Below are 20,858 nucleotides of genomic sequence, written 5' to 3' on the forward strand. Positions count from 1 at the left end.
TGCATGTTGTACAGTCGAAGTAAGTGTAATAAGCGATTTAAATGATCTCAAATTAAACTTCTGATGAACAATTTTCGGAATCGAAACAAATTTACGTTGATTTAATGATAAAAAAAAGCGAATTACGGTGTGATTTAATAAGAAGTTTCTGATAGGGAAAGGAAATTAAATATTTCGCAGATATACGAGTGGCACATGCTGTACACTGTAATTGAGCGGGAAGGTAGATGAAATTTTGAGAGAAAATTGTGTTTAAATTTACGTGCTTTGTACGTGCTGACGATGTTCTTGCACATAATATCGATTACTTAATACGTAGTCCAAAATGGCGGGAGAGGAACGCGTTTAGTTAGTCCTTAGGAGGGCTCGAGTTCTGGTTATTGTGTCAGATAGTTGAATAATAAGGTGGAATAGTTATTTAGACGCATTTTGAAAATTTTATACTGCATGATGAACAATATTTTAATATTAATTTAAATATGTATAAATTTCAAATAACAATCCTAAGATGAGATACATTTGCTTACATTTGTATAATTTAAACAATATTTTTAGCTTCATGGATCATTTGGTATTCTTACTTAATCAGAATCAATTTGCGATTTTTCATTGACAAAGAAGAGTTCCATTACCGAAACTTATCTGTTCCAACTCGTTTGTTACCTTTTTCACCGTTATCGTTGCGTAATGGCGACTCTCCCAAGTCACGAAAGACGATTAATATTCAAACGAAACCGAGACACGGCCGATTCGAAGATCCAGCCTCCCTCGTAACCCAGCAAGGACTCGAGGGAAGGAAAAATAGGGAGTGGAAGGATGCACAATGCACCGAAAGAGGTGAGCAAAGAGGCCAACGGAAGAAAAATTCTGTTGCTGGGACGAACGACGCGGATAAATGATTCACCGAGCCGCTACGAGCATTTACGTTTCCGCGCCTCGTCCTCCGAGCATTTCTCCTTATTTCTTCCTACCTTTCCAAACACGCTTGGACAAATTTGTATTTCGTCGGAGGAAACCAGGTCCCCCTAAGTTACTCTCTACAAATTCGTCAAGTAAAAAAAAGAATTAAGTGCATGTATACGTAATGAAAATTTTTCTGGAGAAGAAGAATTTTTATCGAAAACATCTCGTTTCGCGTGTTCTATTTACTTTCTCGCGTAAAATCCGCCCTCTGTCACGTAAAGATACTGTATTTACTGTATTTACGTTAAGATACTTATTAGGTCATCAGCGGTTGCGCGAGATCTCTTTGCGACGGTGTGCACTAACCCGGATTTTTTTCGGCGCTCGCTCCTGTTGGAAAGAGAAAGAGACCTCCGTTTAGACTGTTGCAAGTTCTGGATCAAATTGAACGTATCCGAAGCCTGCGATACGACGGAACTCCAGCTCTGTTTTGGAAAACGATTTCTGCTCGTGGTTCCACAAACGACCGATTGATCTTCGCGTGACTCCAAGTTTCAATTCTAAATAGTTTCACTGTATCGTTAGAGAAACTTCTTTATTCTTGGGAAATGGGTTGACAAATGAGAATGTTGCTCTCTTTTTGCGATAGAGTGGGTTAATTGTATTTCAAGTATTTTCTCGTTTTTTACTATTATACTTTTTTACTATATAGTTGTTTACTATTTTTCCAATTCAATGGATCACCGAGGAAACAAAATATTCTAATAGCTTCTGCCACTAAATTACTTTGATCTTTAGCAGTTTAATCTTGAATAATTTATTTAAAATTATAATTGTGTTGTCTGTAATTATTACTAATTAGAAAAGTTTGTTATTTTATGATGAAAAGTTTTTTTTCATCAAGACGTGTTAAAATTGTCCGCAACAATTTTATGTTTCTATTCATGAGAAATTAGCGCAGAAGGAGAGACAATCGAACTATCAGTGATTAACCATGACGGTCGTCATAGTTTCTTGATAAATGGCAAAGGAAAAAACGAGCATGAACGAAAGAGCACGAAAAACCTGATGTATTAATATTTCGAGGGAAAAAGAGTCGCGATAGGGTGGCTGATACGAATTATCTTTAACCTCTGGCTGGCAACGTGATACTCCTCCCCTGCCTCATCGATCTTGGCCGAAATGGTATTCGAGAACATGACTCCACCCATTTTCTGACATTTTTAGTACCTTCCGGCGAACCTTATCGCCGTCAGTAAACTAAATTTCGTCAGGATGAAGTTCAACTAATGAAAAAAAGAACGTATCTCGTCTACTTGCAAAGTTTACACTTCTTTAGTTTGTTCACAAATTTTACGATTGCTCCGCGAACTCTTCAAATTGAAAAGAATATCAAGCAGTTATTCAACTTGTACAACTTTCGATGGAGTTGCACGAATTTTAAGTTAGATTAGGTTATGTCTGTAACAAATTTATGCAACGTTTTAGAATTACAGTTTACGTTACAAATTGTATAGGCAGAATTGTTTAAAAATATATCGGAAAAGAGAGAAGTTATTCCGTAAAGAAATTTTATTTAATTTTCGAAAGCTCATTTCGATGGTTAGTTTTCAAGTGGCGGATATAATATGTGTACTCGTGGACGATTGGACTCGAGGATTGTCGAACAATGTTGTTATATGTAATTTCAGATAGCAGTGTGCTAAAGCCTCGTGGAGGCAGTATCAGCTGGTAATTTTGTGGTTAGAGTACGCCCAACAGCGGTGATTCGTAGCATTTTATTATTCATCACCGTCTATGAAATATTCATTGGGCAAGAGTAAAGTGAAATGGACAGCAGAAGCCTATAGTTTATGTACAAGCTTATTATTTTATAAGCGTCGCAATGCTGCTGTTGCGAACCGATTTTTTCAGCCCACCTTTTCTATCCTACCTCTCTAGCTACATTTGTATATGTATTTCGTGGTGACGATGAAAAGCGAAAGTTTTAATTGGACATACTGACGCGAATGATATTCGATACCGTTCCTATAGAATACTTTTCTCATAATTTATTGAACAAAAGTGATAGATTTCTTCGTACATCATTCTTTTCTGGAAAAAACGTTTGCATTCCTTCAGATGTCTCAAAACTCTTCGCTCGTGCATCAAAGCACGTCAGTTGTTTATATTGCAATTTCGTTCGCACTTCGGCTGTTCAAAAAGCGGGTGATGGAACAGAACATTCGCTCCTTTCTGGTTTCAAATAGGCTGTCTATGACACGAGTCACGTGGTTTTAACTTGCGTCAATTGACAGTACTACATGTACATATTATATCGCTCGTTCGCATCGTGGTTCCACTTGTAGACAGTCTTTCAGTTATTGGTAACAAAACTGTTGAAACTCGTAGCACTGCCGCATAGTGTTTCGAATTTCTATTACAATTTGAAGCTTTTCATTTAACGCATTTCCGTATACGACCAGTTTCCAATTCTCTCCACCGCCATTATCTTTTTTCCTTTTTTTTTTATAGATAGGATAGAAAGGGATAGATATAACAGGAAATCGAATTTTTACATCTAATGCCGATGAATGAAAATAGATTGTGAAAATAGGGCTTTGAGCGGCACGCATGCCTCCACTTGGCCATTTATCCGGGCAAAAACCGGCCTTTATAGCACAGCCAGGCTGTTAATACACAAAGAAAAAAACCAATAAGTAAAAATATACTGGTGTACCAGAAACGAGCGCGGCTTAAAAAAATAGGTAGCTTTCAAAGGACACCGACGGATATTTACGTACGAATTTTTTAGTATTAACGTTGCGCTTCGAAATGCGATGACGGTCTATCCGGTGAACAAGACTATTGGTCCATCTTCCCCGCACGCTATTTGAATTCATACACCTGGACGTTTCATTGTTAGCAGAGTAGTTTATCGGGAAAAAATTCGATCATTATTCTATCGTCTATCGTTAGAGGAGTATGGAGTAATGAGGACTACCATCTTGAGTACCTTTGAAAGCTTGACAATAAATGAAATTATATATATTATGTAGTTCTATTGATTTTTTTGCAGTCATAATCAGATTTCTTTTTACTTAAACTCACTGATTTCTAATAATATAATTGGCCCTGGGAAAATTTTATTATCAAGATTGCCGTCAACTTGATTTGACTTGAATCCCTTCATTAATTATCTATAACCCCGTTCGATTGCATCGCGTCACTGTATCGTAAATGTCCATATTAGCCGGGTTTCATCGCCATCTAATGACTTCGATATCCACGAGTTAATCCGTGTTCAAATATAGGTAGGAACTCCAACACGCGGACGCAATAACGGCTGTACATTCCCGGTATCCCGGGATCAGCTTGTATTACGATAACACGTATGCACATCTTGATCGACTATAAAGCTAAACGTACCCTCACCAGATGAAGCGATGTTCATAAAGGGAACTGGTCACAAAAAGAGCACCTGAAAAGCTCTCTAGACTGGTCGTTTGGCACCCTAAAAATCTCTAAGTGACCATACAATACAAGATTTAGGACCTCGATTATTTAACATCAAACAGTCATCTTCACCAGCGACGTTTATTTGTTTGATTCTAAACTAGACACAACATAAATATTCTGACAAAAATAATCGTACAATATGCATTTATTAGTCATATTTAAGAAAAATGTAAGGTGATGCGACGTTTTCCATGGATTGCACGCTATTGATCTTAGTACAGACTTTGAAATATAAATCATTCCTTTCTACAATAATGTCATTACATGTACATGTACATATCATATATGTACATTAATAAGTGTAAGACTGATTTATAACAATAAAATGGTAGCACCACTCTAGCACCACTTTAACTCCATATGAAGCTAATTGTAACGTGTCTAAAGATACAGCTACAAGTCCTAGATATAGTCTTCTATAAACCATTCCACAAACAAGTTGGGGTAGTACGATATCAGCAATATTCATTTTCGAAACGTATCTCGAGGCTTGTATGCATACACATTCGAAGTTGCGCCGTAAATCTGAAGAAAGGCTGTCTTTCGTGGAAGAAACAAGCGGTTGAACAATGAATGTAATAGGAAGGCACGTATATCTGGATCTAAGAGCAACGTCCCCTATATGGATAGGTCGGACTGATGGCCGCGTGTGTCGAGGTACCGCATAGTCTATATCTGACGACGCATTATCTGCCTTGCTGCCTGCAGCAAACTCGGTATTGCGTTCTACTTGAGTTGTTCTCGTGACACTCTCGATATGTCCTCCGCTGGGCTATATTGTATCTTCCTTTTATCGGAACCGTTATCCCTGTGTCTTCCTCCTTACATCCTTTTATTTTTTTCTTCGTTTATTTCTATCCGGTTTCTTTCCTAACTTCCTTCCTCTGTTTCAACCCTAGACTATCTCATCCTTTGCTTTTGTCGTCCGTTCACCGGCTAACTTTTATTTTATACCTCCTAGTTTCCCACGACGTCCTCAGTTGTCCCCTTTCGTTGATATTTCAATTTTTTCACCTTTATCAAGCACTTTGCCGCTTCGAGATCCTATTTCAAAGAGCGGGTCATTTCACGTTCCGTTTCTCCGATTTCCTTGCATCCTCGCTCCACGCGTCTGTTGCCCGCTTGTGTTTTTATTTTTTTTTAATTTTATTGTTAATCGACTACGCGATACTTTCTGATGTATTAGTTGTCATTTGTGCGCAGATTAGGGTAGCCAATGGTTTCAAACAATTCGTATGTCGTATTTCCAGTTCTGAAGGTGTATTATTTCATTCAGACCTAGCTCCTATTCCGTGGAATGCTTCTCAAAATATGACCCCCATGATCGTCGAAACGTAATCCTTCAGATAGTTCAGCATTGTCCAAGCTAAGTTCTAAAAGTTAGGAAGCTTCCTCCCTTCATCCGTTGACCGTGGTACATGAACTCTAACTGGAATTTCATAGTCGAACTCATATGTAAAATATCTGTACAATAAGATAAACGTAATTGCTTTTTTTACTTCTAAAAAATATCTTCTAAACAATCCTATTCTAGCCACTCTCATTTTCTTCTGCTGTAAATTTGAAAATTAATAAAAAACATCCATTTTTGTAAACTCTAAAGCTTATACTATTCTATTCGTTTATTAAATTTTAATTTCTATGTTTAAAATAAAATCCCCACTAATGTTATTTAAGTACTGTTTCCCCTAGAATACGGTAGTCTTTCCTCTTTTAGCGACATAGAGGGCAGCACTTATGCGTTGTAATGTTGATACGTGATTAAAGATCATCTCGTGGCACGTCGCCGTGTATACATCATTCACCAACTCTCGAAAATTCTATTCCTGTCACATCTATCAGTTGTACCTTGGATATCTGGAGAACGTCTCATCCGAAGTCGGAAAAGGATGACGGCCACATTTCAACATCCCGATACGACAATGTCCTCGACGAGTAACTTCGACAAAAGGGAAACGCACGTTTATTGTCTCATTGTCTACGCCTTCACTCCGTTGCTCCCGATAATTTTGTCAATTCCATCCGGCCGTCGTGCAGTATCCAGCGACGAAAAATCGATCCCGTCACTAAGTACTCGCCATCAGTCCAGACTGGAGAACGTTTTGCAGCGTATATTTTAGCGCTTTAGTTGCTCAAGCACTTGGAACAATCGCGTGCAGGTTAGGTTCAGAGGTTGGTCTTTCTAGTCTGTTTATAGAGACCTTGGTTTGTGCGAGAAATTCGTGTTTCGCTTTAATTAATTTACATCAATATCATCAAAATTACTGGGGAGAAATGTCGAAGGTCTTGTGAGATTTTATAGGCGAAGCCGGGTCTAGAGAACACTCGAAGAAGTGATTAATTTATAGGATGCATAAAAAGTGCAGAAAAGAATAAGATTTTTTTTAATCTGTGCAATTTTATTAGAAAACATAACTACGACCTTTCTAACTGACTGAATATTTTTTACTTATAGGAAAGTATTAACTCTGTTGCATTACATATACTCTCTTTGAAACCTGTCTTATAACCTCATCGCAACTTTGTTGCTATTGTCGATTTTAATCATAGTTTCAATTATACCAGCCAAATCGAGCCGTAAAAGATATTACGACACTTGAACGTTTCCGAGAGATCCACATATTAAATTAGAACTGAGGTAGATGTGGCTTTGATTTGTCGACAAACATGTAACTTCTTGTCAGTAGAACGGTGTCTTTCAATTGTACAAGCACCCGTCATTAATTTAATTGGACTTCACGGACGATTCTCGTTTTGTTCACTGCTTCCGCCTGCCTAAGCTGACCCTACCAGCTTCTGTTTCCTTTATTGCACTTGGGTACGCACGTTTCCAAATCAGGCAGTATCGCTAGGTAGAACGCGGTACGTTCCCTGTTTTACCTTCCGCTGGTCACTTGTTTTCATCTGTGTTTTTGTTTCTTCTCGATTCTCTCTCTACTACACCAGAATTAATGGTTTCGAAAATGTTTGCACGCAGCGTAAAGGTCGATGTTTACTCCAGGATTTGCTACGCTCGCTGCAATCGATAGCAACAGAGGAAACGCTTTGACGCTATCGTGCCGCTGATAGAGGATATCCAAATATAGTTCCGCGTATCATCTTAATTTAGACCCATGCCTTAATGTGCGCGGGTGCCTATAAGGTATATACATAACAATCGACAGTTTGATTACAATTTAACTCGCAATTTGCGATGTTTCTCGACTGTGCTGTTTCATTGGAGAAGTGTGGCGTGTTGTAAGTACGTACATTGATATTTCTACCATTATAGCATACTATAAATAGCAGCGATACGTAATTTGCGATTAAATTTATAGTACTTTCATTAGTGTAGAGTAGACAGTTTCAGTTTCCCATGAAACTTCTTTCCTAAATTTTATTCTGCTATTCAACCAAGCATACATAATAGTGTCGTATATAGATATTCTTCCTTGCAAAGGCATTGTGAAAGGGTTCTGTTTCGTGTTTTCAGGCTTCGTTACCAATCTTGAAACACGTATCTGTATATATGTATATTATTGTACGGCCATCGATGAGACAACTCTCGATAAAGGTAACAGTTGTCTGTATTGTCTCCTGGTCTCCACAATATCCATCAAAGTGTTTTGACAATTTTCTCATTGGCATCCGAACGCAGCGTCTGTTTTTCGTTCAAGTAAACGACAAATAGTAACAGTCTTCAGTTGTTCGGAATATTTTATATTGTCAAAAAGCCCACATTAGACTATTCGACACCATATAATTTCCTTTTTCAGTAGGGATTCATGACAAATTATCTTTTTTCTCTTCTCGGTCGTCATTCGAGTAACGCTTCTCATTACACAACGTGTATACAAATTTCTTTGAAAAATTCGACTTACCAAATTCCAAATTTGGTTTACAATCTTTTATATGACACGTTCCAGACATTATCTGTTAAAACTTGCAATAACTGAAACGGGAATAAGCGGAACGATAGTCAAAAGCTAGCACGGAGCAAAATACAAAGCTGCTGTAGACGTTCATCAAGCGTTATGTTTTGTAGGATGTAGATGAGAATAAAGTACAAAACTTGATTGCTCAACGTTTACTGGGCGTATTTATTTCTGATTCACCCGAAGGTTCATACAAGAATGCCTTCTTAGGCCATTCGTACTAGCCTCGAGGACACCCTCAACGTCATGGCCCATTCGTATGTTTAGACAAGGCCCCGGAGTGGGGCGATGCCACAGGGAAATGCACACAGCCCTCGTTGACCGTCCGTGCACCCTGTTACCCGATATTTCTTACAGTTTGTCATCTTTTTTAAATCAATGTCACTCTCTCAAGACTCCTCAAGTTCAACGCACAAAGATCCGAAAATTACCAGCGGAACATCAAAAAGATTCGCAAGATATACGTGGCACGTCAACCCTTATTATTCTTCTGGCCATTTTCAAAGAATCTGTCGAACCGAGTTCCCAATATGGCTCGACAAACGAACGAGTTCGACGTGTGATCCCCGCCCGTAAAATTTCCTTCGGTATTCCTCTGTAGACAGATTTTTTCCTACCGCCGTCACCTTTGTGTGCCTCTCCTCTCTTGGGCGCTGTTCCTATCATCTGGCTGGCACGCCTCTGTAAACAAAAGCAAAGCCGGGCTTCGCAGCACATAGGTTGAGAGACAAAGAAGAAAAGGACCTAGCGGGGGTTAGGTTGTGTCGGTGACTAGGAATCTTTTAAAAATAGCTTTCTCCGCGAGAAAGCTACGAGTAGGTTTCTTTAATTAAACAACATTTCCTTAAGAGATTAACCATGTCGACAAGTATTGCCAAAATTCCTTCTTGTTTGTGACGGTGAGTTTACAATGGCGCGTCACAGTCTTTGTTTCCCTTTCTTTCCTTTCACCTTCGTTCTTTTTTCTTAATCATCGTGCAATGAAATTGTTACAGAGACTGATATTGTACGTCAATGTTATCGTCTTTAGCCGGAGAATGGGTCAAACGACTGTTAGGTGAATTCGAAGAAAATGTAATTGAATCGGGAAAATGTCGTTTCGATGGCAACATTCTCCAAAGCACGAACGTGTGTTACATAGTAGTTTCCTGTTGGTCCTATAGCAATAGGACCGACAATATTTAGGTGTATGTTTTCCGAGTATCTTAGAAACTCGGTTTGCACAAACTGTGACTTGTTCGCTCGATAACCGAAGGTACGATTATTTTCATTCTGATAAACCATCTAGTGGCGTTTGAGTTTTATTATATTATGAATTCCTACCATCAATATATCTTGAGAATAGAATGAGAAACTGTACATTTCTTGATTTCGTTTCTTGATTCCGATGTTTGTAACAAGAATTTCATTTTATATCTTTTTTAATCACGAGCAGTATATGCCGCGCGTGGATACTAGAATCATTTTCGCTCGCAGTTTTCGTAACTGTTTCCCGCGTTTTCATTTTGTTAGTACCTCATAATTGAAGAGGAAAGAGCTTCCCAAGTAATACGGATGGAATCTCCAAAACGCAGTTTCCTTACGGTTCCGGCATAGAAGAAGCTCGAGTAAACTTCTATAATTAAAGAGAAATTTTCCGAGTGACACGCGAAATTAACTTAACGACTTTAATGCTCTGTTACGTTGGAGTTTTAACGATTTCGAATTTTTTCCTTTTTCTCTACTACTTCTCCTCCGTCCAGCTACGCGCTCTACCGATTTTAGAGGTTCTTGCACTACGTGTATACTTATATCTGTTGCCGTGAGTGTGCGTTGTAATTTTCGAGTGCCTTTACAATTGCACATACCGCCGTCAAAAATAATTTTCACAGACGGAACACGCCGTTCTAATTTGTTATTTTACGGTATGAAATTTCAAAAATGCTCTCCACATTTTTCACGAAAATACGTAAAATTGTGCGGCGTAATACAGAATTACAGGAATTCCCAAAAAATTACAAACCCAAACGCCGAACGTCATATGCCGAACGCAATATGAAACGCGAAATAATAAAAAAAGGAAAACGAGAGGATTACTCACGTCGAATGAAATATTTCGAGAATGGTATTCGTTACTATACGTCATTATTGCAGTTGTTATTGCTAAAATCTATCTTGTATTCATGTACAATGGCGGTTCGTGGCTAAAATTAGTGGGCCTGCTGCACAATTCCATAGAAAGATTTTTCCTGAACTGGGGAATGATTACTGACAAATGTTATCGATAATATCAAGTGGTAATAGGGGGTGCTGCAGTTCCATAGTGTCTATACGCAAGCCGTCATTGTTCATATATTGGTGGATCTACAAGTGAGGGAGCACATTTGTCCGTACACTCATCTGAAATTGATTTTTCAATGAATATTTCATTGAGAATGACATTCTACGCTTGACCTCTATTGGATTCCTTAAATCCTAAAAGTTCAAGATTCATCGAATTCCATAGATTTCCAGCTGAACGACGAAGAAGACTTCCAATAAAAATACACAATACTGTATAGCCAGCCATCTTGGGAAATGAGAAAAGACGTAAACTTTCATTTTCATGGAAACAGACGTTATCGTTGTTTCTATCCTTTTTCAAAGTATGAAAAAAATTTTTGTGGATTGACGATGAGGGTGTGTGTACCACGGCCATAATAATACCTTGACTAGTTCCGGTGCAATGGTGATCTAACGTGTCCGTCACATTTGATAGCATTGACAACGATTCCATAGGAGCGAATATAAAATTCCAATTTTTCCACCTTTCTACAATACGCACAACGTGAAAGGAAAACAATCAACAATACAAATCCCTGTTAAGGGCGCTGTCTCTATGTACGACGGTTTATCGACTCCTATTATCGAATGGTACTATAAAATATAGGACCCTGGCTTTCATGAAAGCACGCCGTAATATGATTTTATCTTGTTGTGCGTATGCATTTCAATTTTCAATATATAATATTTTGTTGTAGTTTCGTTTAGATATTTGAACGGTATGAAAATAGTCCATTTCGTAGGCGTGGGTGCATACACGTAGAAACCAAATAAATCTCGAACGTACATTTTTAGTTTTTCGGACCTCCCGGAAACGGGAAGACCAAGATGAAACCGAGAAGTTTACCTTTGAGATAAACAGAGTCGCTCGCGGAGTCCCACTGCGAGGACGTATCGTCTCAAGGGGCCTCGCCGTATATGGAGATGACAAATGGTTTAGTTATAACCCCTGAACACGTGCAGTTACATTTGTGAGAAACGGAGAGGAGATAATATCGACAAAAATCATTTTGTCAAGGGACAGACAACGCACTTCTCTGTTGGTAATCCCTGCACTTCTTTCTATCTTCTGATATACCGAAGTTAGGTCACGCTCGTAATAAAATTTGTCCTCGGGGCTTCTTCAATTGCTGCAGCAATAATAATCGTTCGCAGACGACTGCAAAAATTTCATTTTACGATCATCGTAAGATACCCGGTTTATATTAGACGATACGAGAGACGCGCACACGTACTCGCGCAATGTCTGTTTAGAAGGAATAAGACCATAATGTCCTTATAGTTCGTAAAATTCAGCTAATCTTTGGATTTCGTTCTACCCTGAAAGCTGTATTTTGTCAAACTAAACGAAGGTTTATTCGAAGAAAAAAGTATTAAGCATCATTTTTGTTGTTTATTAGAATATTTGCTTTTTCCAGTTACGACCAAAATTTATATTGCAAAATTCTTCAGCGTTATTGTTTGAGTTATGTTTATCGCGAATAAAAGCTTCGACACAGTTATGAGATGCGCCACGAATTTTTCGAGAACGGAGAATCGAATCGCGGATGAAATTGACGAGGTCGCTGTAACAAGTTTCTCAGTAGCTTTGTCCTTACCTCGAATTTCGTTCGTTAATTCGTCGGTTCGCGAGCTACTGTTTTACAGAGGATCAATTTCAAAGGGTCTCTTCGAAGACGTGTTCGAAACTGTATATCTTGAACGATATATATGGTTGTTATATATTATGTACATTGCATACATATATTACGTTGGCCCGTGTGTGTTGCAAGGACGGACCTTGAAACAATGATTAATGCGTACCGTCATGTGCACCCTTTACTAAATCAATCTGCAGCTTCCGTGGCCGAGATCGGTCAGGGCCGACCCGTAATTTTGTCGCACCACCACACAAATTTATTCTATTTAATATATTCTGTTTAATTTATTCCATTATTAGAGAGAGAGAGAGAGAGAGAGAGAGAGAGAGAGAGAGAGAGAGAGAGAGAGAGAGAGAGACTATGCAACACGAAAAGGAATATTTTTTGTCCTGTGACTGGTCTCAAATATATACTGTAATTACAAGAGCCTTAGTGACGTGGAAATTTCGTGTAAAATACAAAATGTTCCGTGTTATACATATAAAAGGTGATAATTAATTCTGAAAATTAATGCAACAACTAATCAACGCGGCAGATATATGTGCGTACTGAAAATCACGCATACCGTGTATTACGCGTTCTTCGGAATAGATTAAATTTCCCGGATGACCACGTCACTTCGAAATTATAATTACGGTTTATTGAATATTCGGTGCTGACGTGAATGTTTAACCGCATACCAGTGCGAGCCGAAACTGACGGTGTTTAGGAAACGTTAATTAGGAACATACTTTGAGGAATATCACGGTTTTTCTCTTTGAAGAGAATTACTCATTCACGATCTAGCTGACGATACATCAGCCATTCGATTTAATTAATTAATTAAGAAGATTGATTATTATGAGGAGTTGCACGCATAATAATAGATATGTATTTGAACTATTTCAATCCCATTATCGTTTATTTGTCAAGAAGTTCATACATCTAGCTAATTCATTTTCTCCATTCTACCCTCTGCTTTTGCTCCTTCAGTTCTTTTTCTACTTTACAGTCTCTCTCTCTCTCTCTCTCTCTCTCTCTCTCTCTCTCTCTCTCTCTCTCTCTCTCTCTCTCTCTCTCTCTCTCTCACAGCCTGCCAGTTTCCTGTTTCGTTTAACCCTTATGTGTATCTTTACCACCCAATACACTCCGTACCGTTTATTTCCTATCTGTTCCTATCTCTCCATTTCTATCTTCACTCCTTTAATTTCTTCCTCTCGCAGAACTTATACTCGCCTTTCCCATCATTTTTCGATTAAAGAATTTTGTTCTTCTCTGACTTTCTTCCTCATTTTTGTTCCCCGCGAGTTTTTTCTCATTTTCCTTTCACTTCGTTTTCTTTGATTTTTCTTCTAGTCATATTCCACAGGCTTTTTTTATTCTCCTTCTTTCTTTCTTTCAGTCTTCTCTATAATTGCTCTCCGTGTGCGTGTGTGTGTCCCCCTCTCCGCTTTTCTTTCTTTATATGCACGCTCCCTTATTTAACGCCTTTTTTTTGTTCTCTCGCCAGTGGCCATTCTTTTCATCCTATAAGAATGCAGTCTGCGCGAAATGGCACGGGTGCGAGCACGATTCGCGGAACTGCAGCTGTCGTTCATTAACGCGCGGTTATTAAACTTTTCGTCCCTCATTTCGGTCTGATTTGCTCCATTCTGTTATGCCTGCCTCGTTAAAATTATCCTTCCACGTGTCTTCACGCATCCATTTTTAAATTAATTCGCCCTAACCATTACAATTCTGAACAAACATGAATCTTTTTGTAGAAATTTATGTATAAGTATTGTATACATAATTCCATTTATTAAACAGTATACAATAAAAATGTTAAAACGTACGCGCCTCATACTTTACGATTAAATAGTTTTGCTTCTGGTGTATATGTAAACTTTACAATTTTTTATAATAGCATAAAGAATTTTTTATATTAGCATAAAGAATTATTTATTATTCATTATGAAGAAATCAAGATGTCAAATTTAAGGTGCATAATATAGCGAAGCAATAAATTAAATTTTATAAGAGTAATTTTAAGTTAAAAGCATGTTTGCATATTCTATTTTACAATGAGAATTAAAAATGATTTGAGTAGAAAGTTCAGTGTGGAGCGCATACGCGCCTGTGTTTAAGTAATTTGAAAATTTCGAGAAAAGGGATGGCTACACGCAGATAAAATTTATTTGAACTCGTGAAAACTACTATATGAGTTTCTGAAACGAAAAGTGAGAAAGAGGTTGCGAAGAAACCAGCTTAATTATAAATTGGAAAAGTTGCGAGCGTATTTCTCGCTTGTGTAACGCCGCGTTAACGAAGACGGTCGCTTCTTAAGATTAATTAACATCCCTTTCGTCAGAACGAGGTTATAATACGTCGTGTCGCGAGTACTCTTGACATTAAAAAATTGTTGCTCTCTTTCCCATCATCTCACGGATGACCTCCTTTTCCTTTTTTTCACTTGCAACCCCTCTCATATTTCATTAATAATTAAACAGAATTGATGCCTTTATCAGTTTTGTTTTCTATTGAAACGTACGAAACTATTAAGTGTTCAATTTCAATGATAAAAAGTTTACCGAGCACCATCGGTCGTTTAAAATTCTTCGAGGCTCTACGAGACTAGCATAACGCTAGCCGTAGGCTAATATTCGGTTTTTACGAATGTCATTATTTATATAGATAGAGAAATGTATCAATTAATTTTAGTTCTGATGGTAATAATCTTTTGTTAGCTCTATCGGAAACGCATGCGATAAATATTAATCGCAAAACTACCGCTGCTTTCATATTGATGTCGGCATCCTTCTCGCTAAAATATAAACATATATAATGAAAAGTTACACGTAATCGTCTGTTTTAGAAAGTATGGTAACGAGTTGAATATTAATCATAGATTAAATACCAATTAGAAGTTTTCGTGCAATGCTTTCTAGGAAAGTTCATTAGCGAAAATGATACCAAGTTAGTACTACGATACGTTGCAATAAAAATATACATAGCACTTTTTCGTCTTTTGTCCTCCCCGCTTCTCTAATATACCCTATCCAACTCACTCAGGCTCCAGTTTCTGATGTTTCATTAAAATATGATACCCATTATCAAGATTTGTTTAATTGTAACGACCGTTCTTCGATCGGTTTTTATATATATATATATATTCGTCCGCTATTCAGGAAAAGAAATTGCAAGTGAAAAACCGATCGAAGAACGGTCGTTACAATTAAACAAATATATATATATATATAATTGCGATCGATTTCTTGCAGCAGAGAACTGTTTCTTGTAGTTTTGTTCGCGTTTTAGGCCAACAGAGCCGGCTAACAATAGTGATTTGACCAGACATTGTACATGCGCTGGTAATTCCTCGAATCGATCTTATGTCGATACACCACCGAGATATATGCACCGCTTTGCATATATAATTCTTTTCAACTTCACCGCAGTTGAACTTCGTTTCCTTTAATTGTTTTGTCGAATTCCTCTTGGGCACATTGAATTAAAAATTGATGCAATACAATGAACTTTCGCGCTATTTGTTCCTATGAAATAACTTTTTGCGCGGCATTACGGTTTAATAAAAATACCACCGTGGTTGACGAATGAATTTACTTTAGGCAAATGGAGCATTATGCAGTGACTTATGAAACCGAAGTTCGTACTGGAATTTTCTCTGCATAAATTGTATTATTTGATTTTTTATAATAAAATGGCTATTTTGATATTTGAATAAGTGGTGAAAAATACCACGTGAAAAGGTAGAATGGCGAGCAAAGCAGCCTCCTTTCTCATTTCTAAAACGCGAATATTTTATATCGGCGACGTGGATAACGTGAACGGTAACGCTAAATTAACTTTTTCGCGCGATAAAAGCCCGGGCTACTGTTCCGTACATAAACCCTATTATTCACCGTTTACCATCCGAGCAATTTCGATTGATTGTACCGCAAAGTAGCTTCGTAATGAGATAAACGTATCATTGTTCCATTGGCATTGATTGTCGAAATCGTTGACGCAGACGCGAATGGTAGAGATTTCAGTAATTGCAGTACAAATGTAAGAGACAAATGAACGTTTCCTCCCGCGAAAGGCAAATTGCTTTCGGTATAATTTTCTCGCCCCCGCACTTCCCTATTAATTAACATGACGATTTAACTCGTGCATAAATCTGCGTCAAACAAAAGCACAACAATGTGCAATGACATGTTTTAAACTGTACCATTTATTAAATTATAAATATACATAGAGAAAATAAAAAACAATATGCTTCTTTCCTGCTACCAATTGCAATCGCTACACATTATATTACAAAACAAACGCCGTTCGACCTCGTTACGGCGTAGTCATGAGATACGTTCTGCAAGTCTTTGCACTTTGAATTATAATAATTTTGCCAACTATTTAAAGTGACTTATTTGAAATTTACCTCGACTGCTATTTGTAAACAATTTTCTTTACTAATTATATTAGATATAGCTCTGAAACTTTATTATAATTTATATTTTGTTTCTTTTTTTTATGTATTAATATCGAATCACAGTCAAATGCGCGCGTGTCACACAATGCGTACACACAATCAAGTATTTAATATTTCTGTCGCAATAAATGTAAATTTCTTTCCGTATTCCTTTGTGGTTTAATCAAAAGTTAAAATAGGAAATATTCGATCCGATTATTTGATTCTTCCTGAACAGGCATCGCTATCTATTTCAGTAATTATAAAGGCAATCCATTGAAGCCCGAAGAATTGGTAATTGTTCATTATATTTTGTAAAATTCGCGAGGACCAATTGATCGAAAGTTTCTAGTAATGTGCGAACTGCTGGCTCGTTTAACGAGTATTTTTTTTTAAGTACGTAACTCATCGCTAGAAATAACAGAAACAATTATGTACTCCAACAACGAAAACTTTGTAGAAGTAGAACATCACCATTTATTGAAATATTATTCACTCCATAAAGTTTTCGCTCGTTTGCTGAGATAACAAGACAAGATGTACCTCAGACAGTCTAAAACTCAGAGGCCGGTGAATCTGCATGAGAAGATAAATCGATTGGTGGTATTTTTTTATTACGAAGCTTTGTTTTTAATTAATCAGAATCAGTAATGAAATACTCTGTTATTAAAAAAAAATCGTTGATGAAAGAAGACGTTCGTTCTTCCGTAAAAATGTAGTTTTTGTCACATCGAATTGAACATTTTTGAAATTTTGTACTATTAATAAGAATAAGTATAACGCAAAATATTTTACCAAAATCGATTTGAATATGCACAAATTGTTTTACTAGCGTAGGTTTCGATAAAAGGGGATATTGTCACCGACGATCTTAATAAAATTTGAAAAGCTGATTTTCAATAAGTGGAATCGATTGGTTTTCGCACAGCGTGTGAAAGGAACATTGACTCGTTCGATGCCTGTGAAACAATAACCATCGGGAATTTCATAACTACGAAAATATTACTCTGCTCTGTACAGGCGTCCCGATTTCGCAGCAGCGGGATAAACGAATTGACCTGTAAATTTCTGCCGCGCTATCTATGAGAAAAATTGCTGCTCAAAATTCGTGCGCTGATAAAAAAAGGCGAAGGAAAATTACCCATCGAATTCGTGTCCGTCTGTTGAAAATTAATTCCTGTGCGATATTCTAACAAAAACTTGAGTCTATTTTCATGAAACTATAGAAAAAAACCAAGGATAGAATAAATAAATGATTCCCGAGGGCATAGTTGCTTGGTTCGACAAAGCGAAGTGAATTAAAATTTGTATTTTTACGTCCCGGTTGATAAATCGATCAAAAAAATCTCTCTGGAAAATCCCTCTGTAGTTGTACAGTGTATCTCGATGATGATACGTCAATCCTGAAATCGATGCTTCTGTTGGTTCCTTCGTTTCCGGTAGACGCCATTTTTCTCCACACCAAAGTTTCCTTTCGTTCTTACTGATGCTACAACGTGTAGTAATTAAAACAACTCTAATTAACGAGACGTTCACTTTTTGTTTTTTTTTGTCTCATTTTGTTCGCAGAATGAAGCTGTGGTGGAGTTTGGCGCTGATCGGTGTCGCCCTGTTGATGATCGTCATCACGACGAGGGCGGAATCTGATCTCTGGGAGGACGACGATAAAGAGGAGCTTCTTGTTCGAACCATTCGTGGTACTAAAGAACGAGGTATTAAGTTTAATTACCACTGGCGAACTGGACCACGATATTAGAATAAACGTAGATATTTATAAATTTCCCAAAATTATCATCGTTATTATAAAAGTGCAAAGAAATTAAATTTATAAAATGTATAAAAATGATGTAAGAAGTTGGAAACTAGATTTGAGTAAGATTATTGACTGAATAGATTGTACCCGTAGGCGTATCTTTGTAAGAAGTTTAATGATAAAGCAATACGTAGACGTGCTAAAATACTTGTTGAGATTTCCTCTTTTGAAAGACGGACGGATAGAAGTTTGTTCAAGAAATAATTTTGTGATGCGATCGGACCTTTCGACACGTCTGGCGAACTACAACTAAACTGAACAGGGAGAAGCCAAAAAAGAACTCTGTACATCATTCTCACCCTCACGTTCGTTTCGATTTTCTCCGTCTTTGGCACTCGCTTCGCTCAAGCTAACGCTATTAACACATTCGTATCAGGTGTATATGAAATATATTAATTAAAAAAATAATTAAAATATCTTTAGGTCATCTATAAAATGTCTTAGGGTGTTTAGAAAATTTTGTGAAAAATAGCCAGATGCGAATGTGTTAATTAAAAAAACTCATTTTGATCCTTTTAAAAATGCCGGACATCTTGGGTGATGTACACGAGACGTTGAAATATAAAGGAACCTATTCTTTGGTAACTGCTCAAGATGGGAATGAAGAAGAAATCAGGGGACCCTTGATTTTTCTTTGCAGAAGAAATAGAATCCATCCGAAGGCTTTTTCGCTTTGATTTTCGAGCTCCCCCCCCCCATCGAGATTTACTTTAGCAGCTTCGAAGCTCTTCGTTAAAAGTTTCACTGCGAATCGAGTTCCGGAAGATCAATGGGTAGAATTGAAATCTGCGAAGTTTCGCGCAGAGTCCTTGACAGTTTCGCTCCACCAGATGAGAAACGATACTTAATATCCGATAGGCAACTTTAAGTTTACAGGCGGTGTTCGAGCCGAGTTATTCACAGGGAAAGAGAGGGAGGGTCAGGGTAGCTTTGCGTCGCCCTTGCGTGGTGATTGTCCTTGCGATTTCATGAAAAGGAAATAGGAGATAGTTCTGTTGGTGATGTTTCTTTAGAACTTACTTAGCATTGGTTTATCTCGCGAAAAGTTGGAAGTTACGCAATCACATCGAAAATTGAGTACTGAAATTGCCGTATACTTTAGACTAGTGTTTTTCAATTCGTAGAACACTGCTGCTCCACAAAGATTAAGTACACGATTAAGAACTGTTTCAAATAAAAATATTAGAAAAAGAATGTTTTTTGTTTTCCCACAGTGACATTAAGCTTAAGGGTTATACATATATTGTACGAGTATAAAGAAAGAATTAAGGAAAAAAGGACTGATTATATCAAATGTTATGCAGTTCCACAGTGCTTTTCCATAATGGACTTAATCGCCTTTCTCTCGTTGCGTCCTTGAATTGGAAAAGGTTGGCGACCCCTGTTTCAAAGCTCACGATTTATCGTAAATGTACCACTGCAATAAAATATCGCAGTTTAGTATTTCCCCACTTCAAAAAATTTGAGAATCACTGCTTTAGACACATTGGGAATTTATGTTATACTTTGGATTCTACGGATGTTTCAAGGGTATATCGAGTACTTGAAGGTATCTTAGACAGTTTGACTCTTCAGATATTCTAAGGGGATACTAAGTATATACAAGAATATTGTATTAAACTTTTCAGCTACAATTTTGTGCATTTAAATAATTAATATCTAGATTTGTTAGGAATTCAAACAACTAGAAATTTATTCGGGCCAGGCTCGAGCTTCCGTTTGGCCAACGGAGAATCAGCCAGAGATGGAAGGGTGGCTTTTCTTCGAGCCCCTTTTCAGAACAGAATGAGTCGCCGAAAGAAGGCCAGCCGCTGAAATTCCAAACTCAAGGATCACGTTCAATTACGGGTCGAGCCACGAAGCTCAACGCGACGCCTCTTGGTTAATGCGACTTCACCGTTGCCGCGTTCTTGTTTCCGCGGTGATTTTCTTGCTCGAGTTCCTGGCTGTTTTAGAGCTGCCCCGGGAATTCGATGCCGAGAAATATGTTGTACAAGTTGTAGGTCGTGTGTAGTAGTCTGGTTTTTCTTTGACGATGAGAAATGAAGCGTGGAGATTGGTCGAGGAAGTTGTAGATATATCAAGTAGAAAGAAGCTTTTAAATGTAAATTAAGATTTTCCAAAAATTATTTCTGTTTTTTGATACAAACAGATTTGATAATATTTACAGATGAAATAACTACAGCTTAATCGCATAAGTTTACTTTCGTCTTGTAATTAGAAAGTTTGTGGAATCGAATAATTATAGTTTTAAATCTAAGAACCAGTTAAGAGTACTGAATATTAAAAGTTCCTTGTGATCAAACATAATCAAATCTACAACTTTCAATATATATTCATTCTTCTTTCATTTTACGAATTCG

The 20,858-nt window shown here is 37.4% G+C and overlaps 1 protein-coding gene across 1 annotated transcript in view; it reads left to right on the forward strand.

Moving 5' to 3' along the window:
• Positions 1-20,858, forward strand: part of LOC143429063 (uncharacterized) — a 32,981-nt gene that overhangs the window by 7,938 nt on the left and 4,185 nt on the right. The window contains exon 2 of the mRNA XM_076904451.1: positions 18,252-18,394. Coding sequence (XP_076760566.1) covers positions 18,253-18,394 — 142 coding nt within the window. The 5' untranslated portion in view covers position 18,252. The remainder of the gene's footprint in view (positions 1-18,251; positions 18,395-20,858) is intronic.

The sequence above is a fragment of the Xylocopa sonorina genome, chromosome 11, assembly GCF_050948175.1.
Source record: "Xylocopa sonorina isolate GNS202 chromosome 11, iyXylSono1_principal, whole genome shotgun sequence".
Classification (NCBI taxonomy): domain Eukaryota; kingdom Metazoa; phylum Arthropoda; class Insecta; order Hymenoptera; family Apidae; genus Xylocopa; species Xylocopa sonorina.